Source organism: Talpa occidentalis, unplaced genomic scaffold, assembly GCF_014898055.3.
Source record: "Talpa occidentalis isolate TD23 unplaced genomic scaffold, MPIMG_talOcc4v2.1 talOcc4.5, whole genome shotgun sequence".
NCBI classification, from domain to species: Eukaryota; Metazoa; Chordata; class Mammalia; order Eulipotyphla; family Talpidae; genus Talpa; species Talpa occidentalis.
Genome location: NW_023604861.1, coordinates 99862861 through 99888760, shown reverse-complemented (window position 1 = coordinate 99888760; position 25900 = coordinate 99862861). Strand labels below are relative to the sequence as shown.

General features: G+C 44.7%; 1 protein-coding gene across 8 annotated transcripts in view; it reads right to left on the bottom strand.

Moving 5' to 3' along the window:
- Window positions 1–25900, bottom strand: part of INPP4A (inositol polyphosphate-4-phosphatase type I A) — a 121954-nt gene that overhangs the window by 17762 nt on the left and 78292 nt on the right. For 4 of the 8 annotated variants that reach the window (XM_037527906.2, XM_054701888.1, XM_037527904.2 and 1 more), the window contains exons 11-21: window positions 23699–23829; window positions 21523–21627; window positions 20909–21017; window positions 15403–15586; window positions 13986–14204; window positions 12620–12875; window positions 9045–9077; window positions 4317–4489; window positions 3214–3337; window positions 1926–2052; window positions 1551–1691 (exon numbers count right to left, since the gene is read on the bottom strand). In XM_037527906.2, coding sequence (XP_037383803.1) covers window positions 1551–1691; window positions 1926–2052; window positions 3214–3337; window positions 4317–4489; window positions 9045–9077; window positions 12620–12875; window positions 13986–14204; window positions 15403–15586; window positions 20909–21017; window positions 21523–21627; window positions 23699–23829 — 1602 coding nt within the window. The remainder of the gene's footprint in view (window positions 1–1550; window positions 1692–1925; window positions 2053–3213; window positions 3338–4316; window positions 4490–9044; window positions 9078–12619; window positions 12876–13985; window positions 14205–15402; window positions 15587–20908; window positions 21018–21522; window positions 21628–23698; window positions 23830–25900) is intronic. The other 4 variants (XM_037527909.2, XM_037527908.2, XM_037527911.2 and 1 more) reach the window with 2 other exon arrangements.

Below are 25900 nucleotides of genomic sequence, written 5' to 3'. Positions count from 1 at the left end.
GCTGCATGCCCCCTCCAGCCTCATTACCTCCCTGCACATCAGTCTCTTCACAGGCTTTTCTTTATGAGCTTAGGAGAGGGTTTCCTTGGAGCAGACAAGAGCAGAGCAGGGACCCTGAACTCCCCAAGCCTTTCCTCTCACCACACTCACACCCCTCCTCCTGGCCATCTACTCCCTGTCATCTCCTTGTTTTAATCTCTTCCAGAAACTGCTCTTCGAGAGTCATCTAGCATAGCAGCTGCCAGCTGCAGGCAACATTGTTATCCTACTCAGGGACATCTCCCTGCTAGGCCCCTATGCTCCCACTCTCCCTCAAGCACTCTTCTAGCTCTGCTTACCCCTCACAGGTCTGTGCTTCCTGGGTAGCTGCTTCAGCCTAAACCCCCATCTTTCTGGGCTCAGTAGATGTCGCCAGCTCTTACTGCTGATGTAGAACCCTGGGTGTGTCTACTCTATTGTCTCTCTTATACCCTACCCAAGTGAAGACTAAATCTTCTACTTCACCACTGAAATAGTTCTCCAGTCTCCACCTTCTCCATCTGTACAACCCCTGCCTGATCCAGGTCACTTTTCAACAACCTCCTCATCACACTTGTCCTCATTACATCTTTCCAGGACATGGTCAGCAAATAATATACTTAAAATATCAATCTTATTGTATCCTTCCCTATGAAAAAAATTCTTCCATGGCCCCCAGACACACCACATTTTCTAAGTGAAGTTAATCAACACCTCAGGGTCAATGGACACGGTCACTGTGTTCAAAAGGTTCAGTAAGAATATATCATCCTGGAGACCAAATTTCCTTACCAGTGAGTACTTTAAGAAAGCTTTACATACTAAAACACATATATCACATGAATATGGAGACAAAACAAAAGACTCCCATGTGCTAGTAGAACGTCATTATAGATCACACACAAGCAAGCCCTGCTTCCTCCTCAACACACACACACACACACACACACACACACACACACACACACATTTGAGGGTACACATGTCTCCTCCCTACAAGTGACCTGGAGGAAGTGTACAAGGCACAGGCCTTTAAGATCATGTCATGGGTCTCAGCCTGACACAGAGACCTCCCAAACCTCACCATGGCCCATCCTGTCAGGGTCCCAGCCCCCAATATGTTTTCCTTGTCTGCTTTCACTGAGAAATTTCTTGGCCTGGGATCACAAGTCTCTCTCCTATATCCTCATTTGACCAACTCCTACTCACTCTTAAAAACCTACTTCAGCCACCACTCCCTCCAGGAAGCTCCTACAGATCCTCTTAGACATCTTTCAGGCCCCTACTTCCTTCATTTACCTTTATTCTTACACCACCAGTCCAAGTCTCTTGAGGATACAGATCACATTTGGTTTATTTTTGTGTCCCCAGCACCAAAGACTAGCTCAAGTACATAAGTACAATTAAAGAACTCTAGCCAAAGGAAGAGAGGGATGACAAAGTCCCTACAAGACTCAGAAGCCAAAGAGGGTTCAGAACACTTTCTATGTCTTGGTGCCAACCACTCCAGCCCCAGAGAACCAGGCACGCACCTCTCGGCCAATGTCTGCTGCTCATTGATGCCCACATTGAAGAGGACGGGCTGCACCCGCAGCAGCATGCCGCTCTGGATCTCCCGGGGCAGGGAGTCAAAGAGGGGTCCAGGCAGAGGGATCCGCACATTAAACCCATCGCTGGAGAAAAGAGAGAATTAGAGGGATTAGGTGGTGACACAGGAGAGATGAGAAAAGCATGAGAGAGTATGGGTTAGTCGTCTGGTTCAGTGCTTTCCAAATTGTTGGGCATGAACTTTTAAAAACCTTGAAATCTGCATTCTTAACAGAATAAAACAAAGATTTAGCATGCATCACATGTGCTAAACAATGAAAACACCAAGCTATTCTTGAGAATTAAAAAAATAGTTCTACCGGTTTCCAGTGATGACGGGCAGCATGTCAGTTGATGCATTAGAAGTGGCCTGAGTGACTTTAAAGGTCACATTCCTCAAGTCCATGATTCCAAGGCTCATATCCTCCAGCATGGCCAACTCCTCACCTGGATTCAGAGAAGAGGGCTGTCAGGTGGATAGCCTGTACTCCCCATGGGCTCACACAATCACAGGTAGGTGCATATGGAAGGTGAGACATATGTGTAGAAGGAAAGCTCTAACCTTCTTCACCAGGTGACTCGTTTCCCCCTGGTGTAAACATGCACCCATGCTTCCCAGACATTTCCTGATGAAGGAAAGCGGGCAAGAAACAGAAATGCATAGAACCTCAGAAGGCCAAGCTGGCTCTTCAGAAACATACAGAGAGAGTATAAAATAGTGTATTGTGGCCAGAACTTCCATTATACAGGAGTTGGTATTTATTTGATGTCTTGTAACTCCAAAGATTAAGAGATACTTTAAAAAGTTACCCATTTTTACCTTGTTAGAAAAAAAAAGAAAGTGAATACAGGAAGAGTCTTTTTAGAGGATATATGGAACTAGGTATGACCTTTTTTTTTAAAGAATTATTTATTTATACAAGAACCTGGTTACAGGCCAGACTCATGGGAGGGTGAGAGGATCCACCAGAGACAGAGCAGGGAACAGAACAGGCAGACTGATGAAACACACTGCTGAGGGGAGCAATGGGTAAGACAGGAGAGGTCTGCCGCGCCATGTGGGACCCTCACTGGCTGGTCAGGATCAAACCGGCGCTGCAGACAGCTTCACAGTGCTGTGCTCAACCACCTGTGCCACCAGGGGAGGACCTAGATATGACATTTTAAAACATCCCAATCCTGTGACCCAGCAAACTTTCCTCCTAATAATTTAGTGGCTGCAGAAATGGGCCCACAAGGGCACAAAGACTTAAGGGCAGAGATGTATGGCAGTATCGTGTTGATGATAACAATTCAGAAATGGCCCAAGTGTCCTGTAGAAGTTATTGTGTAAATACTTATCCATTTTCAGCCAGAAATATTTTCAGGATATATGTAACAAACAACATCACCACTAACCAAGATGAGAGGAGGATTTTCTCTCCTATAGAGGATTTTCATGTCACTCTATGTTACCCATTTTGGTGATATTTGCATTTATTTAACTGGCATATATTACTTTCATAATCAGAGAAATATTCAGGAAGAAAGGATAAAAGTCATATACATCAGCACTGTTCACGAACTACAGGCCCAAGGGGCATGGATTGTGGGGTCCTGGGGTCTCACCATAGGTGCTCAGCAGGCTCTCGAACTGGGCGAGCAGCCCGATGGTGTAGAGTTGCCGTAGGAAGCCGTCATCATGCAGGCAGTTCCTCAGCTTGATGATGAAGCCACAGATGAGTGCTGTCAGCTGTGTGGGAGACATGTGCTAAGCAGACATCTCCCCACTAGAGAGCAGTCAGTTCGTGCTGCACCCTGGTCCCTGAGTTCCCCTGCCTCCCCAGCCTTACCAGGTTCTAGCAGCACCCCAGTCCTTTGAGGGCCTGGAAAGTGGGAGCACTCTCCAAGAGAAGAGGGGCAGTACTCCAGGCAGCTGCTCCTGTTGCTCCCAAAGGTAAGTTTGGTTTTGGCCCAGCTTCTGACCCAACCTACCTGAGGTTATTACTAAGTGAGAACCTTCCAGAAACCTGAATTAATTCCCCACAGTGAAAGGGTCTATATAATCACAGATCCAACCAGTTCTGGCTGGAAATTGAGTTGACCACACAAAGAACAGGAGTAAGAGGAAAAAGGCTGTCAGGAAGCTCTGTAAGTTTCCTCAGAGGGAGACTTCCTGTGGGATGATGATGCCTCACCAGGACAGGTGGGGAAAACTGCAGAAAACCAAGCCAACCCTTTACCTCTTTGCTAATTTCATTGTTGGCCTCTAATAAACTGATGACATTCATTTAAATTCCGCCCTTCTCTGAAGGATAACAGAAATCATTAAGATAAATTGTGCACAGGCTGTAAAACTAAAGCACCTGCTGTTTTACAAACTGGAACACAGACTGCATTGACAGCAAGCATCCATGTCTCTCACTCCTCTGTAGAGGGAAAAAAATGATGGCAAAGAGGCCTGTGCTACCCACAATCCCACTCCCCTCCTCCGAGTATGGGCAGCTGATGTGCACATTCTATCAGTCCCAGCTCTTCAGAGGGAGTGAGTGTGCAATCAGGTCCTCCGAAATACATACTGATGGAGTGGGGCTCCCCCCTCCATGCTGACATCTAGACCTCTCCATTAAGGAGACAGGAGAAAACACTGCAATCTGAGGGAGTTTCCTAAGCTGTGCTTGCTGAGTTAGAAGGTGCCTGTGGCCTCCCATGTGGCACTCCCAAGGGCTTACCGTTTGGCAGAAGACCACATCGCGGCGGTACTGCAGGCTCAGGTATGTGGCTATGGTGGGAGCGCTGTCCTGCATAAGCAGGAAGACCATTGCCTTCTTGGCCTTGTCACTCATCATGGCCACACAGTCTGTGAGGGTGGTCAGGAGGGGGTAAAGGGCCTCGCTCCATTCACCTAGGCAAGAGGGAAGGAGTTGTTTTAGAAGGAAGATTTTAAAAATGAGGCAGTGGAGGCTTAACAAGTTACCTGTCACCTAACCTCCACAGGGGTTCCCCACTCCCACTCTCTGCCCCTTCTGCAGCTTCTAATTCTGCTTGGCTATACTATGCCCAGAACTAGCACCAAGTTATGCCTGGAAGTAACCCAGTTTCTAACCCTCTAGTCTAGAGCTTTTCCAGTAAATTCAAACATCAGCATGACTCCATAATGGCTGACACATGCCTGGTCTCCCAAAATCAGTGGGGATCCTATATATAAATACTTAAGACAATTCCATTTGAGGAAAACAAAGTTCTGCAAGTAATGACTACGCATGAAAAGTCTCTGTCTGTACAGCCCACTCCTCTACCTGGGGAGAGCCCTAGCCTGCTTGGGCACAGGACAACTCCACCCTTGTCTGGCCTTTTGTGTAACTGAGCAAAATTCCCACATTCTACATCTAAAGGAAAGACCATCACCATGGCTTCCCATGTTTTCAGCCCTTACAGTCCTTTCCTTCTGCACCTACCTTTCCTGCCTGGTTATCATCTATTTATAGTTTAGGAATTTTTTTAAGAATATAAGGAAACTTTGACCCTGAACCAAAACAACTTTTTAAAAATAGAACCTCAAGGGAGAAAAAACAGAGTCAAAGGTATTTTTGGCTTTGGCTTTTTTTTTTTTTTTTTCCCCTTCCTATTTAGACTACATGGTCTCATAGATTATATTTTTAACATATCGCCAAGCTCAGAAATAGGCACTTGATCTGCAGCACCAAGTTAGCCCATACCCCAATGTGGCAGAGGCAGTGGAATGACAGCAGGACAGCACACACCCTCTGGGGAGGAGGGTGCAAACCATGGGAAGTCCGCACATGTCACGGCACTCAGGGATGGCTGAAGGCCACGGGAGTGGTCTAGCTCCCAGAGGGTAAGCTCTGTCTTAAACAGAATCTAAAAAGCAGAGAGAAGGGAGACATGGCTCTGCCCTCTCAAACTGTATGGTTAGCATTTTGTTGAGAAACAAATTTAAAGAAATGCTAAGAAGCAGGAAAGGATTTGAGTATTTGGTTAATATTGATTTTTTTTTTTTTTTTATTTTTAATTTTCTAGAGGCATGTCTTATTTATTTATTTATTTATTATTTGTTTGTTTGTTTGGTTTATACATGCACTGGGTACAGTCAGAAGCGTGGGAGGGTGAGAGAATTCACCAGAGCCAGAGCGGGGAGCAAAGCAGGCAGAAGGACCGAAGTACACTGCTGAGGGGAGCAGCGGGCGGCAGGAGAGGTCTGCTCACCATGTGGGACCCTCCTCCGGTGGCCGGGGAGCAGCCGGGGATCGAACCGGCTGCAGAGGCTGCAGGCAGCTTCGCAACCCAGCACTCAACCGCTGCGCCACCGGGGAGGCCCTGGTTAATATTGATTTTTAAGAGTATGTGGCAACTCAAATTTTGGAAATGATCTAACTGAATATGTAGCACAGTGTATGTGGGTAAGGATTTATATCTGTAATGGAAAAAAACAGTCTTAAATTTAGAAAATCTAAATATCTATAGCAGAAAGGTCTTAGCAAATAAACCATGGTGACAAAGAACACTGAACTGAGAGGTGGAAAACATAAGTCCCAGGCACCTCAGTCACATGGGTCCTTCTTGGTAAAATGGGAGAGCTGTCCTAGAAAATATTCAAGCTTCTTTCTTCCTGGAAAAGTCTGAGACCATTTTTTTGTTTCTTTGAAGAACTCTGTTGAACCATATTAATTACATCCAAAGTATCAATAAAGGGCAATAGCAATTAAGTTTCAATAAACAGTTTGGGCAAAGGTAGTAGTTGTTAAGACTATTCTTCACTAGGAAGTAAATGCTTTTAGAGCAAATGCTGCTAATTTCACTTTGTTTTCCACTTAACACACATATACATATGTAACTAATATGGAACCTATGATAATTTTAACCTGAACATGATCAGGATATACAAGTGGTCTTCTCTGACTAAGTTTAAGTATTCTTCCTACAACCGTTTTTAACTTTATCTACTTCTCTTTAATAAAAAATTCCATCTAAAAATGACTCAACTATGCTACATTATGGGGAAAAAACAATGAAGAAGTCAGAATACAGGAAAACTAGCTAATAAACACAAAGAGTGTGTCCTGGAGAAGTGCACTTGGGGTGATAGCCTAACTTGGGCCCAAAAAAGGGCTCAGTCAAGTCTGGATGGTGGCAGAGTTCACTAAAGGCATCAACAGCCATTTCTGCTATTCCCATTAACTTCACTTTACAACTGTTTTTTCATGAGTCCACAGAGATGAATAGGGAATCAGGATCAGAAAGGTTAAGTGCCTTCCTAGACATGACAAAGAAGTGGCCTTTGTACACATGTCAGGCTGCTTCTGTTGAATAAAGTGGGGATTTGGGAGTAATACATTTTCAGTCAATATGAGGAAAAACTAAAAGAACTTCTAAGCAAAATGAATTTCAGACACAATAGTAGGATTTCTACCAAAACCTACTTAAGTAAAGATATCTGGGATATTAGGATTAGTAAAGGGATTACACTCTGCGTCCTTTGTTGTGGAAGTATTTCTATGAAAAAAAAAAATCAGCTGAGTAAACAGTGTTCTTAGTGATATAAGTGATTAACTTTGGGGAACCAAGCTCCTTATCTAGTTGCTTTAACACTTGCTGATTGGGGGCCAATGCCTGGACCATACCACTTTTGATCACTTTAATGAACTCCTTCAAATCCATACTCTGCTGTTGCCTCCCCCCTCCACCCCCATTTATAGGTGAGGGTAGGAGAAGGGAAAAGGTAGAGAATAAGAAAATGTGTGTTAGTCTTAACCCAGATTAAATACAGCTGTGGGAAAAGCCAAAAACAGCCTTGGCAGGTGACCATTTTAGTCCATTTGACATTAATTATGGAAAAGTCACTAATACTTCTAGAAATGACATAGCAGATGTTAGACAAGGAGAGTTCTACAAGCCAGGCCCTATTTCTATGCTGCCTGGGAATCTACTAGACTTCCCATTAGCTCTACAAACTTCAGGAAACCCTGAGTTTAGAACCATGAGCTTCTTCTCTATGGGCAGGTTCATGATGCCACAAGCTCCTTTTCTGGTCCTTCCTTCTGGGTGTGGTCCCACTGAGGGTCTGGAGAAATCAGCTCAGTGTGATGGGACCAGCCTCCTGTGGAGTTAAGCTGAGGAAGCCTGGAAGCACAGAGACAAGGAGAAGGAGAATGCACACAGGAGTGGCAAAGGGGAGTAGAGTAGAGGACAGAGGCCTCAGAGACCCTAAAGATCCAGGGACTTTGGGTCAAAGTCTCCACAATGACTTCTTTGGGTAAGAGAAACTGATGAGGCTGAAAACAAATTAGAGGGGCACGATGTACCCAATAACATAATCCCACAGATGAGCTAACTCTGAATGGAATTTTGGGGGTTGCTATCAAAAGTCACCACAATACACCGACATGAACTTAACAGTGTTGCATGAGCTCAGAGGATTCGCTAAGCCACCAGTAAGAATAGTTTGGTAAATCCCAGTTACCAGTTTGCTACCCTGTAAATATAAAGCAGGTTCCCTGCAAACTCATATTTACATCCAGTCAGAAAAATGTATCATAAGACTGGTTATACAGCTGTTTTTTAGAGTATAAGGAAAAAAAAAACACATATTATGAGGAAGGGAGGGGGTTCATGCTTACTCTAGGAGAACAAGCCATATCCAAGAAACTCAGTATGAACTAGAACAGGGGTTGGCACACTTCTGTAAAGGGCTAAAGAGCAAATATTTTAGATTTGGAAGGCAGGGGAAGGGGTGGGACCTCTGTTGCAACTAAACGCTGGCATTGCCCCCACAAAAGCAGCCATGCAACCATAAACAGCAGGTGAATGAAGGGACACAACTGTCCATTTCAATAAAACATTATTTACAAGAGCAGGGAGTGGACAAGATTAGGTTCAGGGCTAGTTTGCCAACCCCTGAACTAGAACCATAAACACTGATTTCTACATGCAATTATAGCAAAGAAGACCCAATTTATAGCGTTTACTCCAACCAAAATTTATAGTAATACCTGATAATAATTCCAAAGCTGAGACAGATTCAGAAGAGAGGAGGCTGTGTAATTATGAACCTTATGACATCTGGGTGGCTATTGTTATCTGACCATTCCCTCCATATAATGCTTACAAGTTCAGGTAAAGTCACAGGAAGTATCATTTTCAAATATTACCTCTCTAAATCAGGTCACCCACCTCAGGACGCCCAATGCAATCAGGGACATTAATCATCTGAAAAGATTTTAGGACAGGAAAGTGAAAAAGATGCACGTGGTAGCCTGCCTCAGGCCACTAGTCCCAGCCCAACTGGTCCCAAACCAAGCTAAGAAAAGTTGCCACGTGAAGAAACTCCTAAAATAGTGCCCTCGCTCTGCAAGCACAAAGTTGTCTTCAATAACTGAGCTACAAACACTACCTGAGTATTAAAAAGACATCCACAGAAGCCTTGAAGGGAAACCACGTACCTGCGCTGGACTCTTCAGGAGGGGGGCTGCAATCTGCACAGAAATGGAGGGCAACACGGATGATTAAGGAGCAGCACACAGTTCAAACAGGAACAACTCAATGCTTAGAGAAACTGCAATTTTAGCAGCTTGCAGTGAAGAAGCTAAACTGCCTCTTCCCCAAGAAGTCACACAAAGGCACTCCGACTGCTCGGAGGCAGCCCCACGCTCTTGGTGGCAGACTGCCCGAGTCACTGACGTGAACATTCATGTTGCTGATATGTCAACATAAAATGCTCTTTGGGATAAGCAAACTAACATGTTACAATGTGATAGGCACCCTCATTTATCACATTGTATGTGACTGAGCCCCATGTGGGCTCATAAGATCTGGAAGCAAACTTATAATGAGAGAGACTAAGCAGTATTTTGAGCAGTCACAATTCAGGGCCACTGCCCTGATGACAGGTTTGACCTGAGTCAAACCCTGACCATAGAGATCCAAATGCAGGATCCAGTCATGAAACCAATATACCAGAAGACTGATCTTTAAATTTTAAACCAAATATATAACTTATGATTTGGGAGGAGTCTAGAATTAAAATATGCCCCCAGAATATCAACTTTAATTCAATTTCATCTACACTGAGTCACACTGGGAGGTACTCATTTTAATTTCACATTTCCCTTAAAAACTTAAAATCCTGGTAAACTGGGTGCATGTGCCACCTGAAAAAAAAACCAGGTTTGAAAAGAGATCATTTGGAGTAAAAGTTTATATTATATCTAAACATTTCCGTTCATAGAGCATCTTCAGGATATTGAAATGAGTGGTTTCTGATCCCCAAGAATAGCCAGAATCAGTTTTATGGTCCAGAAGGAGTGTCCAGAAGGGGTTACAAGGCTCATTCCTCCCTAATCATCTTTGGCAATGACTTCTTAAACTGGCAAAGGGGACAGAAATAGAGCAAAAACGAAGATATCTGTGAGGTGAAGATTTCTATAATTTCACTAGAGCCCAAGTAGTTTGAGGCTGCTACTATCTAACAAGGAGAGAAACCCACGGTGGTGTGGAGTGATGTGGGGCAGTAGTTCTGAACATCTGTCTAGCTAATGAGAATTACCCAAGGCCTTGAGAAAAATGCAGATTTCTGCCTCCTCATAATCCTTTCTGTAAAATTCCTAGTAAACGAAGAGGAAGGTCTAGTAGCCCCTTTTAAATGATGTTCTATAGTAAAGATCCCAAAGAGCATGGCTGGGATCACTCCTGAGAAGTCTTCATGGGTTAAGCCCAGCTTGGCAAATTCCTCTTTCAGTCAAAAGGGAAGAAAGAAGGGGCTCCTCTGGTATTCCTACACCGGCAGATTATAACTTGTCTTAGGTCACGGAGCCCTTTGAGGTTTGATGGCCACGATGGTCTTTCTCTCCACGCACATGCAGGATTTAGGACATAATACCGGGGACACACAAACCTGGGTGCAACTCAGAGACTTCAAGTTAAGAAAAACGACCCCAGATTTGAATGACACTTCAGGGATGAGGAGAGCAGAAGGGTGTGTGCATGTAGAATGCAATGGAGACCACCAAATCCTGGAAGTTGGTGATGGGGGGCTAGGGATGTGGGGCACTTGAGGGAAAACACAGGGAGGAGAGAGAGACTTAAGGAGCCTCTGGTTCCAGCTGGCAAGGACTTGTCAGTGGGTCCCATACAGCCCTGGGTCTGGGTGACCCCCACCCACCTGGCAGGCTAAGGGCACAGACCCAGGACAGGGTAAAGGATTGAAAGGAAAATTGGTGATGCCTTTTGAAGAGGCACAGAGTTGTTTATATGTCATAAATACACTGGTGTGAACACAATCTTCTCATTGGGCAAAAACAACTGCCCCAGTAACTTGAAATGACATAAGAATTTATGACAGAGACTGACTCTGGCCCTTAAGGACAATGTTTAGTAAAATAAGTGGCTCCTGGTCTGGTTCTTTTTGACCTCCAAATCATGCTGAGAGCTGAAGAGCTTTCTGGCTATGCTCAAGATTTTCTTAAGTTAAGGATCATCCACAGTTAACATTTTGGCATATGGTTTCATAATTTGAATACTGATCAGAAGAGTTAGACTCTCTCAAATGTATGCTTCACATTCTCATATCACAACAGAACTGATTTGTACAGCATACACAATTTCAAGTCAATCCCTAAATACCATAAAAAAATGCCCTTTTAAATACTTTCAAAATGGCAGTTAAATTTGTCTATATTTGAACAATATAGGAAGTGCTTAGAAAAAATGGCATTTAAGTAATAGAATAGTAACAGATTAAATAAACTTATCTCCTGCAGTTAAAAAAAAAACAAATAAATTACTCCTTATATCTACAGAAACATTTTTAAATTATAAGCAAGGCAATATCAAAGAGAAATGAGCAATGAACTATTAGAAAATTTTAAACAGAAACACAATGTACATAAAAAAATGAGAACACCTACAGAGACAAAATAGTTCCATGAACCAATTACAGGTTTGAAAAACTGAAACTATAATCCCTCACGCATGGAAAAGTAGAGAATGTGAACACTGTTAAAACAGAGGCACAAGTGAAATAATGCCCTGGAAACAGACTGCAAGCAGATTAAAAAGGCAAAGGATGTCTTACCAATGAAGGACTTATCAAGAGGCTCCGCTTTGAAGAAAAGTTGCCCAGTTCAGAAATTGAAAGTCCTTGAAGTATAAAACCTCACTCTGACACATCTGGGCTTTACTTGTTATGGCTTAACACTCCCAAAGGAGAGCACAGAGGAAGTGGAAGGCAGTCTGTAGCCAGGTGTCACTGCCTGGCCATAACCCTCTCTAGCTCTTATAAGAAAAGGCAGAAGGCCCTGAGCTGCAGGGACCACACATGCATTCCAAGGCTGTAAGGACAGAGCATCTGGTTAAGCTCTGTGTCTCTGCGGATTGAAGACTGCTTTTGAAATGTGTTGCTTCGTGCCAATGTCCTGCCATCTACTGACAGTTCCACTTTGGAGGGTGACGTCAAACAAAAGGACCTAACTCAGTTCCCCAGAGAGACACAAATGATTCCACCATCTGACTGAGTCACCAACAAGTCCCAATGCAACATAGCTCTGCTGGATAAAAGTGCATCCAGTCTTTAGACAAGACTGCTGGGCCTGCTAACAGCCTCATCCTGTGTCCCTACAATTCACCTGCTCCTTGACTGGTTATTTTTTATGACCAGTAACTAGATGTAATAGCAATCTCATCAGAAAGATATCTGAATCATGACTTCCTTCAGTTCTCAGATTCATTACAAACTAGAAAAGCCCAGGAGTCCAAGCTTCACTGCCATGTCAGTGACCCAGGAAGGCACTGAGATTCTGTCTTTGCCAGACATGCAGAAGCACAAGTGACTTCAGGGGCATGAGGACTATAGGAGCCTCCACCCTCACTGCCTGCCACAGCATGCACTGCGATGCCCCTCTACCCGAGGACCCTCCCTGCAGTCTGTGTTGGGGAGAAGGACATGGAGTGAGAGACACAGACAGAACGATGCAGCATGAGGTGGAGGTGGCACAAATGGAAAGCGTGAATGCATACGCACTTGTGGTTGGGTGAGGATGGCATGCAGCAGTGGGTATGGTGGAGGGGCATGGTGAGGTAGGGACATCGCAGAAGGGGTCCTCCGGTCTGATCCAGTAGGCGTGGCTGTCTCGGTTACCTTTCTTGCTGGTACAGCTTCCGGCAGAGGGGAAGACGTCCTCACAGCCCTCATCTTGCAGGCGCTCCTTCTGCAGCAACTTGTCCACCCGCTGAATGATGCACTCCAGGCTCTTGTCAACATTTAGCCACACTTTCTCCTTCCAAACCAAAAGAGTCCATTTGGGTGAGCTCCACCAGTAGGAAAACAGAAAGCAAACCAAACCATTCCCCATCAATCCCATACAAGGTCACTGCACTCATTAAAACACAAGATATAGAAATAGCAACATGATTCATAATTCCCCTTTAAATATGTATTCATTTCAAAACACAAATCAAAGCCTATGGTCACTGTTCTTAGAGTTTCAGAGATGTTTGCAAGTAACTGTCTTGAACGCTTGATAGGACATCCTGGTGCCTTCCAGTGGCAGCGAAAGGGCCACAGGGCCAGGAAGTCAGTCTCCTCCCTCCTCACTCTCTGCAGACTTTCTACCACCATAACACACAGAGGACTGAGATCACCTGGGTGGCAAAAAGGGAAGCAACTTAAGATGGGGGAGGTAGGGTAGCGCTGAGGGACATCTAGGAGAGGTCTTGCAGAAACCCACACAGAATACTGTGGGCGAGGTCATGGCTGAAGGAACACTTCAATGCTGAGTAATAATTCAGAGCTTCACAGAACAAAATCTCTAAACGGTCGTCCCAACAATGATAAAAATGGGCTGTAATATGTGTCACTCCTCAGAAGATACATATCCTGGCCCTCACAGCCAAATCTAGAAGTAAGCAATAATCTGACATAGTATCAGAAGCAGCCTCTCAAAATCCTCACCTAGCAGCCACAGCACCTGAGCTCCCATACCTCCAAAAATACAAACAGTCCCAGAAGAGTTAGCTGTGGGCAGAGTACTGAGGAAGCAGGAGAGACTTGTCTGGTCTTTAGTAGTCAGGGACTGGAGTGGGTCCCAACTCCAGAGAGAGGAAAGAAGCCTCCAATGGGGCAAAGGCTCCAGCAAGAAAATCCCCCTTTACAATGAGGTGTGAGGTGGACCCAGCACACAGCTCCTCACAAGGACATAACGTATAAAAATAATGTCTCCCCCCAGCAAGTCAGGTTGTCCCAGTGCCAAACAGAAAGGAGAGTTGGAGCTTGTATTCAAAGAGGTCAACCCTTTAGCCACCTTTGAGGGGAAGAAACTGGGAATAGGCTTCACATTATTCAATTCAAGCATAGTAGCAGAATAACAAGCCCTGGGCAGCTGACTCACCCACTCCTCCTCATGCCAATCCACCTGCAGAGAAGACCGGCTGTTCCTGCCTGTCCACCTGGCCATGAGGGTGTCCTGGTCATTCCTAAGCATCACCTGCTCCTCCTCAGTTGAAGTGGGGGAGGCCTTTGAGGCAATGTAGTCAGGTCGTGCAGCGTTCAGTCCATGGATGGAGTTGGCCAGCAGCTTACAGTCACAGACCGTGACCAGCTGCCGGGTCTGTGGGGACACACAAACATGGCCATGAGTCCCCAGGCAGGGGCTGCCAGGTCTACCCTCTCTGAGAGCACAGGGACTAGCTTGAGGCCCAGCCCTCCTCCCTCTACCCTTCTCCATGATGCCAAGAAATCAAGACCTGCAGTCTTAAAGATACCTGAATTTAAAGGCTGCCAAGTGATGAGCTGGGTAGAATATTACCAAGAGTTTCCCACCAAGAAGACTGGAGAACACAAGGAGGATGAGGGGAGGTTGAGAATCTTCCCTGACATCCTTCATTGCCTGCCTGCCTGCCTCTATGCCCGACATCAACAGAAGTATCTGAAAAAGGGCCAGTGTCTCAGCTCTCACTGGCTTTCTGGACATCCCCTCTAATTCCAGGGGGGAAGGCTCAATACTGAAGCCTTATTGTTTTGCACTTCTGCCTCTAGTACATGAAGCCCTGGGTTCTGGGAGTGGGGTACTTGGCATAGCACTTCTGGTTCTGGGGAATTCTGCATGCAACAGGAGTTCTGTGGCTCTTAATTTTATTTCTGACATCTTTCTTTTCCAAGTGTATAAAATGCCCAGCTCCCAATCTTTTTTTACTGGGTAAACATACATAAAGGACATGACATGTGTTTATGTGTGTGTGTATGTGTTGAGAGAGAAATTAAGTAATTTGAAAAAGCACCACTCATCAAAAGAATCTGATGAATCCATTCTCTCTGTATGGACCTCTGTATGGACCTATATGTTTTTAATGAGGATCAAATTATAGTTAATTAGAAGCTGGTTTACTGATTATATGTAAACCAATAAAATTACACAGTTCTTATGGTCTATGTAATAACTCAGATTTCTTTGACTTTTAAGTGCAATAGAAATGAGACCAAAAAATATAAGTAGGCAGTTACTAAGACAGCTGTGGAACTTCAACAATGATCCCCATGGACTTACTAGAAGACACAACTGCATGAAGCAGCAGCTGTGAGTCAGAGCCCTGGCTCTGTTCTTGGCCTGTCCCATCCAGCTCTGTGACCCTGGACAAATCACTAAACCTCCCTGGGCCTTTGTGTGGACCAGACCTGAAGCTAGATCTTCAAGGTCATCCCAATATCACCCTTGGTGTGGATAACTCTAGGCACAGAAGGTGTCCAGGGGCCTCCAGAAACCCAAGGGAGCCCGCCTACCCCACATACAGCTGGGAAGCCACTCCTACCTTGTCTGCCAAGATAGCAAGTGTCCTTTCCAGGCCTGTGGCAGACCTGTCCTTGGCTGCCCTCGAGAGCCGCTCTGCATAGTAACTCACTTGGGTTTTCAAGGTGTTAATCTGGGCAATGATCTCCTTGGCTCTGATGATGTCCTGTGGTATGTAGATTATAGACTGGCAACCGGATGATGTACTAAAAGGATTAAGAATAGACTCTAAGGGGTTCTCTTGAATCAATGAGATGGCAGCATCCCCGCAACCCAGCCCACGAACAACAAAAACAAAGCATCATTTACTCAGGGGTGCTCCCCTAGGCTAGTCTAGCTAGTAATAAGCTAAAGTAAATCTCATGAGATCCTTTCTGTCTATATGGTAGAAGTTTGAAATCTTAAAATACAATGAAGTCTTTTTATGTATATTCATATGTTCGTATTCTTACCGTGTGTGTGTGTGTGTGTGTGTGTGTGTGTGTGTGTGTACAGATACTGAACTCAGTAAATACCCAAATGCTCATAATCTTTCACTTAAGAACCTCATCTGTCAACTTCTAAGCAGCACTGATGTGGAGACACTGGGTCTCCTAATATCAGGAGTGAGTCTATCACAGGGAAGGGCAACTGCAGTAGGTGCTGAACTTTGCCAAAGGAATCTCAGTTTTCTCATTTGGCCAATCAAGACTTCAAACTTTCTGTGCACACACCCAAAATTCTACTTCTTTCATACATCTGACCCTAGCAAGTCTCCCCAAAACTGCTATTCCTTTCCTTCTCCCCTGCTCCAGGACTTCTCAACTTTGAAAAATGTTTCACCAGATGAAAAGGAGGTAGGAAATACCACCAGAGGACAGGGATGGATACCTCAATGGCTTTGAAAACCTGCCACTTTTTCTTTCCCTGCCATGTGACACCAAGCAGTGCATATAGCTTGGAAACTGATGTCAAAGCCACAGCCTAGTCATTGTTTGGCACAAACACTAGCCTCAAGAGAGCCAATTCCATGTTCCAGGCTGCGTAGGACCCGGCTGGCATATTTGACCCTTCTAGATGAAAAGATAAATTGCAAGTCTCTCAGGAAAGATCCCAAATCTACCTAATATTAGAAATCAATTTTTTAGAACACCTGATGATGCCAAAGAAAGCAGGGAGAAGTAAAAAGCATCAAAGCAGAGGTGTCCTCCTACAATGTAAAGTTGTGAGCTCCAGCTGAAGGGCTGTCTGTGATGAGAAAACAGCTATTTTGAGTTGCTGCCTAGAGCTCAGGACTCCCACTGCAAATACCTACTTTGTTTTTCCTGGGGTAACTTTTAGAATAACCACTTAGAATAAAGACTGAGAAAAGTTAGAGACCTCTGCCCCAACCACTCTACATGCAATAGGTGTTACCAGCCTGCTCTCTAACTCCTTCTGGCTCATGACCTGTGATGGAGTACTGCCCTTCCCCGCTCACTATGCTCCCCGCACCTTCTCCCTGGGCCTGTGTCTGGAATTTGCAAGTAATATATCTTGTGATTTTGCTTCCTTCGTATGAGTGTATTGGAACTGCACCTGTAATCAGAGTTTTACTTCCCCAAAGTGGGAACTCAAACTATGAAGGAGGTGCCTGCTGATCCCATGTAAGTGGCTTGTGCCTTCTCATTCAGCAGGCCATAAGCTACATACTCCTAGTTTAATATACCAATTATGGGACCCCCCAACAGTGTCCCATCCTTCATGGAATGTGGCCCTGACTGGTCCCCTCAAAGAGCTATATCCTTTGGGTTTGGGGGAAGAGGGAGATGAGGGTCCAACAACCTCCATGGCTTCCCTTTGAGACAAGGGTCAGGGCTGAGAACCTTTCCCAGTGGACTCTTTCCAGGGTAACCTGAAGTGGGTCACCTGCCCCTTCCCTTGACATACTATGGAGAGAGCATGCAAAAACTGAAAACCAAAGCACCCCAGAAAGAAACAGTACCCCAAGCCCACACACCACAATAAAAAATGATGGAATTGCCAGAAGCCCATGCAGCAGACCGCAATCAAGCCTGTGTGGTTTGACAAGAGTCATTCCACAGCATGATGTGCACACGACTACTTTCCAATCTGCAATCACTCTTCCAATGAATAGCTGCTATTTAAGATGGCTCCATCTTAAAAAAAAAAAAAAATCTCAAAATAAAAATTTAAAAAATCTATATTTCTCAGGGTCCCATATTTGTAGTATACATGTATGGTGTGCTACATGTAGATGCACATGTGTGTATACAGATGGCTGTGCACACTTCAACTAATACGTACCTTTCCCCAAGTATGAGCAATAAGCATCACCCCCCTCCCACTCATCCTGTATCCTTATAGGTAACATTCTAATGATAGTAATCTGGGATTAATGCAGAACATAAGAAAAGTACATGGCATGGTGAGAAAGGACAAATTTTGAAGAACTGTCATTCAGGGATGATCATGTGTGCTCAACCACCTAGTCCTAAAAATGGGGAAAACTGACAAGGCCCCAGGAGGTGGCTTGGGGGTGTAAACCAAGACTTGCCACTGTCAGACATCTCCAGGAAAAGCCTCACATCTCAGGCACTGCTGAGCCACAAACCCCAGAGCCTCCCAGGCTCTGGGATGGCAGCAGTTCCCAAAAGGCTGCAGGTGCCTTGACGCACACTGCCAAAGAAGCCACACTGCAGTCCCTGTTCTGGACTTGGGCAAGTACTGTGAGCATGACTGGGAGGGGCTGTGGTCAGCAGTGGAGACCCCCCAGGAGCAGATACTGGTTTCTGGCTGTCATCTAACAATTCTATGGTAAGAAAAATCACTTGGTTTTATTCATTCTTGGTCTTCCCTGCAAAGGTAAAATGGACGCTAGTAACACTGTTTTTAAATAAACTGTTGAATATCATGAAAACTAAAAAGCCCTAAGATTCTTACACAAGCAGCCAGAAAAAGACTTCTAACTACACCAATGGGTTGACCTGAAATCCTAGCACCCTGGGGACTTGCCTGGCCTGGGCTCTTCCTCATCCTGGAGAAACAGAATTGGTTCTTCTCTCAGTGAGCACAGCAATGAACGGTTGCCAGATTGTAAAAATACAATAGCAGACTGGAGGTTGGCTATTCATTACCAAAGAACATTGCAGTTGGAAGAGAAAATTCTGTCTACAAGGCTATAACTAGGAACCATGGTGGCACCCGGGGGTGAAGCACCTCACAGAGGAGGGGACAGCACAGGCTTTCTCTGCATGAGAGCAAGACCCAAAACAGACACTCTCTCCACAGACAGAAAACTCACCAACACTCCTCAAAACTGCTAAAGAAAAGAACCAAAATGAAGTATTAGCAGTTTGTTAACAAACACCAAATGCAAAACCAGAAAGTAAAAACCCAAGTTATCTTTTGTTAAAATACCTTTAAAATATTTGTTGAAGCCCCAACTACAGGGATGATTACTCTTAAAGGCCCAGTGTGCTAATTCATTGCAGAGCAACATCAGTGCCTGCGTGCAAGCCCCAGGGAGCCTTTCCACTGGAGGGCAAGCCTTGTGGGCATTTAAAGGAAAGTTCAAATGATGAAAACCATTTCTACAAATTGATTTTGGAGGAAAAGACACCTTACGTATTTGAAAAATACTATAAAGGCATTTTGGGAATAGGTAGTTCTGAAGTTAACATAGAGGATAATCAATTATCAATATCCCGACCTTCCTGGGACAGAGGCAGCCAGCTGGCACCCCCTCTTGACTGGTTTTCTCCTCCAGAACTCCAACACCATCCTCAAACTGCACGCTCACACCTCCACACAGCCACATGCAATGAGCAACAGACACGCGATCGCTAGCTGGCTGTGCAGAGCTGTGGTGGGCATGGGAAGTTTCATCCTCGTCATCGTTCCCAGAAAAACACTGGAGTCAGTGAATCCGCGGGCAGTTCGGGTCACCTGGTTTGTCTACCCAGGCAAGAACCCTCGATGGGGGTCAAGCAGGCTGTCCAGACATCCTAGATAACACTGCCCTGGCCTGAAGGCTAAAATGCCCCTTTCTAAGCACAGATCCTTTTGTTCTTCCTCCTGCAGTTCCCAGCACTCCTGTGGCTCTGGGCAACCTATGCACAGTCTGAATGGTGACTTCATGCAGAGCACACTCTTCTGCTTGTCTGCTCACCCCTCCATGCCTCATGACCAAGAGGCTCCTAGCTGCATCCCTCATCCCCGCAGCCCACTGACAGACAACCACACCTTACTTTTCACACCCTACCCTCAATCTAGCCCAAGGCCAATTTTCAAGCTGCATCCTGACTTTAGTCACAACAGCGCAGAGCTAAGTCATGGCTGACTAGATCTGCAAGAGCTGCTAATACTCTCCACCTGACCACTTTGGCAGACTATCGTGATGCTCTCTTGTCTTTAGTTTCACCCTCCTTCAAACTTCCATTTTTAGTGGATAAACCTGACCCTTTTAACCCTACATTCTGCAGACTGTTCTATCTTCAGTGTTATTCCTTTCTACTTAAAAAAACATTCTATAACTCTCTTCTTTTCTCATTTCCCTAACTTTGCTCCACCAAGGTTCTTCTACTTAACCTCATTTGCTTTCATCTTTCCTATCAGCCTGAACACATGCTCAAGTCTTAATTGCAAGTTCTCTCCAAACCTGAGATCAGTGCTACTTCCCTACTTCACTGTCCAAGAATCTTAGAGGATCATTTACATTCAACACCTCTACTCTTACACTGGCATCCTTTGATCTATTTAAATCTTGGTGGGTGACATTCTGGAAGACCACCAAAGTCTGATCTAATAGCCTGGATTTATGGCTCTCTCCCCATCACTCCTGCTCTGTGCTCCACAGCACATAGAATAGGCTTATTCTAAGCATACAGGTATTACTTATTCCCCACTGTGCTCCTAGGCGAGGCCCACAGCTTCTTAGGGCCAGGCCTAGATCTGTCAGACCAGCATCCCTGATCACCAGTGCACAGCTTCACAAAAACCAGGTTGCCACTGAAGCCAGATCTCCCCCTCAAGCTCCTCTGTCCAAGATATCGAGCCACACCTCACTGTATACTTTGCACTGGCCTTTCCCACCCTGCCTACCTGGCAGTTCCCTGCTCAGGGCAGAAGTTGTGTGCAGCCCCTGTGTCTTTTTTTAAAACTGGAAATGTTTACCACTACAGCCCTTTATGGAAGGAAAAAGTCTCTTCCAGGCTTTGCCCTTTTCCACTAGCTGACCAGGGGCTCTAAAGGGCAGCCAAGTCAGCAGAGATGCCACATCGGGTAGCTGCCTACAGCACCACTTTCAAGGTGGGGTTCAATTTGTAGTTCACTTTGCAGTGACAGGACCACTTATTGAGTGCCCTCATCACCCACCCAGCTCAGTCGCACACATACAGAGCAGCACAGGGTCCATAAGGCAGCTCTTCCAGCCACACAGAAGCAGATTAGATGGCTGGATGTTCTTGCAGTCATACTTCAATTTTTCTTTTAACCTAGAAAGCATCAGACACGTGTACAAGGGCCACAAACACCATTCAGGTACTTACTGTTTCTTGGTCTCTTCAAATTTGTGCAGCTTTTTGCGGAGACCTCCTGACTTAAAACCTTGGCAGTGTGCTGCTGGTGCTCCAATGGTGACGACATCATAGTTCTGATCTGAATGACAGAAAGCTCACCTCCATTACACAGGGCTCAAGCCTGTGGACAAGCCAGCTACAGGGATATGCGCACAACTCTGCCCCCTTCTGTCAAACCAGCCTGTGATTCCCTTCATTCCATAGCTTGAGCTGGCCAAGGGCATGTGGGACCTAGCACCATCATCTCAGCAAAGAGGGATTCTAATGTCTCAGGGGGAGCTGGAAGGGGCCAGAGGCAATTGCCCAGCAACATTCTGCTTGAATCTCTCCTTTGGAAGGATGACTGCCAGGCAGCTTTATGCCACAGAAATACAAAGGAAGCTGGAAGGAGGAGAGACGAGAGGAAAGGGCTTATGCTCTTTAACAAAGACCTTAAAAACGTTTTTGTGATGTGTCTCTTGTCAGAGCTGCCCAGCAGAACACACAGTGAAGACCAGGGCAACTGTAAGGCAGCTCAGGGACCAAGTATAGAGAGAGAAAAGAAATGACATGTAATTCAACAAGAGGGACAGAGAAATAGTTACCTGATCCTCCATCGTCTTGAACTCTCATCCTTTGTATGTGCAAATTTGTGGGAACAAACTCTAATTTTTTATCTGCTTTCAAACTGCTTGCTTTAAACGAAGGACCTACAAAGTGGAATATGAGAAAACAAGGTCAACAGGCGTCCTGCACTCATGGATAGTGAGCAGACGGCAATACTGCAGGAAAGCAGATAGTTGTTGGTAACAGTCTAGAAAATTCTGAGTTTCCCATGAGCACATTTCATTTCCAGAGAGCAGGTGGGTAACTTGACGAGAAGGCAGCTTGCTTGCCATGCTTCACCTTTCCATGATTCAATGCTCAGCCGAAAGATCTGACACAAAGACATGATTTGGTGTAGCACAATGTTAGCAACTCTAGAGAAAGCAAATAAATCCATGCCGGGACTGCCTGTTCTAACTCTAGAGAATCCATCACCCAAGATTTAAGAAAATGGTTCAACTCTCTAATTGAACCACACATCTCAATTGTGAAAAGTGATGAAAAGGTTGCTCATCATCCAGATCTACCCAGATGAACAAATGCTTTATAATGTGTATTCTGGCCCTGAAACACAAGCTTAAACATTTTTCCTTGTTTATATACTTGGGTGATTAAGGAGGCTGGACCATGTCATGAAACTAACTAAACAAAGAACCACATGCCCAGGAATGAAAGGGACTATAAATTAAACTAACAGTCCCAAGAGTAGAAGAAATAAATACTCCATATAGTGAAAAGGGTAAATTTATTTTGCCAAGATACAATACCAGCCTTTGTCTATTTTGCATTTTGTCACAAGACAGTGCTCTCTAGAGCCTCATACCAGCTCAGTGAGAGCCACAAACAAGCAATATTGCATCTGGGAATTTGCTAGAAATGCAGAATCCAGATCAATCTTTTAACAAGATTCTCCAGGGATTTGGATGCACATTGACAGTTAAGAAACTGCTCTTAGAGGGCCTCCCAGGTGGCGCAGCGGTAGAGTGCTGGGTTGCGAAGCTGCCCGAGGCCTCTGCGGCGCCAGTTCGATCCTCGGCTGCTCCCCGGCCACCAGAGGAGGGTCCCACATGGCGCGCAGACCTCTCCTGCCGCCTGCTGCTCCCCTCAGCAGTGTACTTCGGTCCTTCTGCCTGTTCTGCTCCCCGCTCTGGCTCTGGTGAATTCTCTCACCCTCCCGCGCTTCTGACTGTACCCAGTGCATGTATAAACAAAACAAACAAACAAACAAACAAATAAATAAATAAACATGCCTCTATAAAAAAAAAAAAAAAAAGAAAGAAACTGCTCTAGAAAACTCAAGGCTGTGTGAATTTCCCACTTTGCTAGGCAACAGAAATCCAGCATAGGTAAGTCCCTAATTCCTTCAGGCACATATCATTTCCAAAGAGCAGGTGGGTGAACTGTCATGTCTCTGGACATATACTTAGACCTTTTCTTCATATTCAGATTGAAACTAGGGCACCGTCATCTTGCCACCACTCCTGTATTTGGGTTCTTCTCAACCAAGTTCATGGGCAGGTTCCTATATTCTACGTCAAAATCACAGTAAGGGCTTCCCATAAGCCCTGAAATTCCTTTACATAGAGAGGAAGGAGGAAAGAATCTGATAATAGAGAATAATGAAAAAAATTCATTTCATTTGTAATAAAAGGGTAATGAGTTAAGGCTTCTAAATCTAGCCCTAGAGTGTTTTGAGAACCAAATGGTAACTTTCAAGAAGGTAAGTGGTTTTATTTCACTTTCTCTTTTGAGCCTTAAAATGGAGCATTCTACCTAGATAATTCATATGTTCAAGACAAGTATCACTGAATATTTAAACTAGTAAACCACTTTGTCTAAAGGCATATGCCTACACCCATCCTTTTGGTCCTTTCATTAAATTAGACCAAGATGAAGAAATAAGATAATCCAACAGCCTGACATTCTGTCTTTCCTAAATTTCATCCTACTGTTGTTTTGGCAGATGACAGTATAGAAGGAATTTTCAATGCAATTCACAGATTTGTCTCCTTAGTAAAGATCTGAAAAACCCATTTTTGAAAGAATTCACACCTACATGAGAATCTATTTTTAAAAATCCATCAGAGTATTTTTCAGTGAGAGCATTTAAGCAACCTGGGCTTCCAAACTTCTAGCTGAGAAAATGGAGAGATGAGGATGAGATCCAGCACCCACCTTTGTACTGATGCAGGTCAGTCAGGTTCTCCTGATATGTGAGGATGATCGTCTGGTACTGAGTGACAATTTGGCGCCGCAGACTCTCCCAGCAAGGGGACAGCTCCCCCAGCTCCTCCAGTTCACATACTCTGCAATCAAGACACACACATCAGGTTGAACAAACAGCTTACTACTTCCCTGGAGAGACACAGGCATCCTAATAGACCAGAACAAAATGCGCATGGAAGTATCATTGATGCCCAGTGAAGGCACAGGACAACAGCAACACTGCCAGTCTAGCGGGCCAGCAGCGGGCAGGATCATAGACCACTCCGGGAATGGGTACATGGAAGGCAGGACTGACATGGGGAAAAGTGCAGTGTTTTACAGAAACTCAGTCAAAGGTCCAAGGAAAACTAAGTGGAGGAGGGGAGAGGAGGGAGATCCTAGGGAATGGGCCACACAGACCAAGGCTTGATCTGTAGCCTGTCTGTATCTGTGCAGAACAGAACACATGAGTACTGGAGCCCTATAGTTGACTGCTCCAAGGCCACTTCCTACTCAACTCTCTCTCCGCTTTGGACTTTCAAGAGATAGTTTCCCACTGCCTCCCACATTCTGGTGAGGTCTGGGCTTTTTGTTCTCCACTAATATCAGAGCTGCAGAATATACAGCTGCTCAGCCGCATCTACAGGATGTCCTGCTGCAATGCTACAGCCACAGAGTCAGTTTCAGTGTCATACTTTCAGGGTATGGGAGGAGGACTATGGGGAACTAGCACTGTGGCTATGCTTCATTTTGCTGTCTCTATAAGTAATGAACTGTTTAAATCTATAGTGGGGGAGGCAGAAAGAAAAAAAAAAAGGATTTGTTATTTCCAGAAAAATAAAAGCTGTACAAGAACTGAAATGAGAATTTCTTAGCTCAGCAGTAAATAATAGCTACATAATCAGAAAAACTGAAATACAAGACACATGTTTTTTTAAAAAGATAGCCATATTAGGGAAAATGAGGAATGGGAAAATAAAAGTGACCTAAAATCCACATCACAGGAAAGCAGTAGTTAATCCCTAGAATTGGCTAAGAGAGTACTCTATGCACACAGTTAGAAATACAGCAGCAAACACTGAAACAGCTAAAAGTGGTTGCTTCTGGGAAGCAGATCAGAAGGTAGAGGGCCCCAATACTTAAATATTTTGTTAAAGGCATTTTGGTATCATTCGGCTTTTTATACTGTGGATGCTTTCTTTTGAGGGGGAAGTAAAGCTAATGTTATAATTTCATGAAAACCTTCAGGAATCTACTAAATTGTTCAAAGTTTAAAAAAAGTTGTGCTGGGCCTCCCTGGTGGCCTAGGGGTTAAGTCTCAGTGCTATCACCTCTATGGCCTGAGTCTGATTCCACACTAGGGAATAACCCACATGTGGCACAGCAGACCTCTCCTGTCTCACCCGCTGCTCCCCTCAGGAGTGTATTTCAGTCAATCAGCCTAGTCTGCTTCTCACTGTCTCTAGTGAATCCTCTCGCTGCATTCCCTACCCCACACACATCTGGCCTACACCCCAGTTCTTCTACATGAAAAAAAAAAAAGTTGTAACATTTTGCTATTATTAAATGAGCAAAGTTAATGTAAAAGACCCAATGCAGGCAAGGCCGTGTGAAACCGATGTGCCTGTACAATGCTAGTCAGATGGTCCCTGACCTCAGAGCTGCTCATGAGCACTTGGGCCCCACCTGACTCCCTCTGCCTGTGCTGCTAGCCCTCTCTCTGGAGGTTCTTGCCCCTGTGTTTCATGTGTCTCCTTACACTTAAACCAAAAACCCACCAAGTGACTGAGCCTGAATGTTCCTCCTTCATCACATGCAATCTTCTCTCAGAATGTATAACTCAACGCGTGTCAGCTTAGTGTCACCATCTCACAAAGGTCTGCTGGACCATTCTGATTCTTTCTCATAGTCCCTTTTAACTTCCACGTGCTGCTGACACATCTGGGACTAAGTGTGTAACCCTCTAGTTCTGTTAGTATCTCTCATCATCTGGCTGGCTCACCAAGAAGCCTCCCACACTGAGCAAACACCACCACATGGCTGGTTTGAAAAATAACAACAAAACCACTGAAACCACAGTGTTTGTTAAATGAACAGACTTTCCAAAGTTGTAAGTACTGAGAATTATGCCATAATTAAAAATTATAACATGCAAAATGAAGATATATGGAA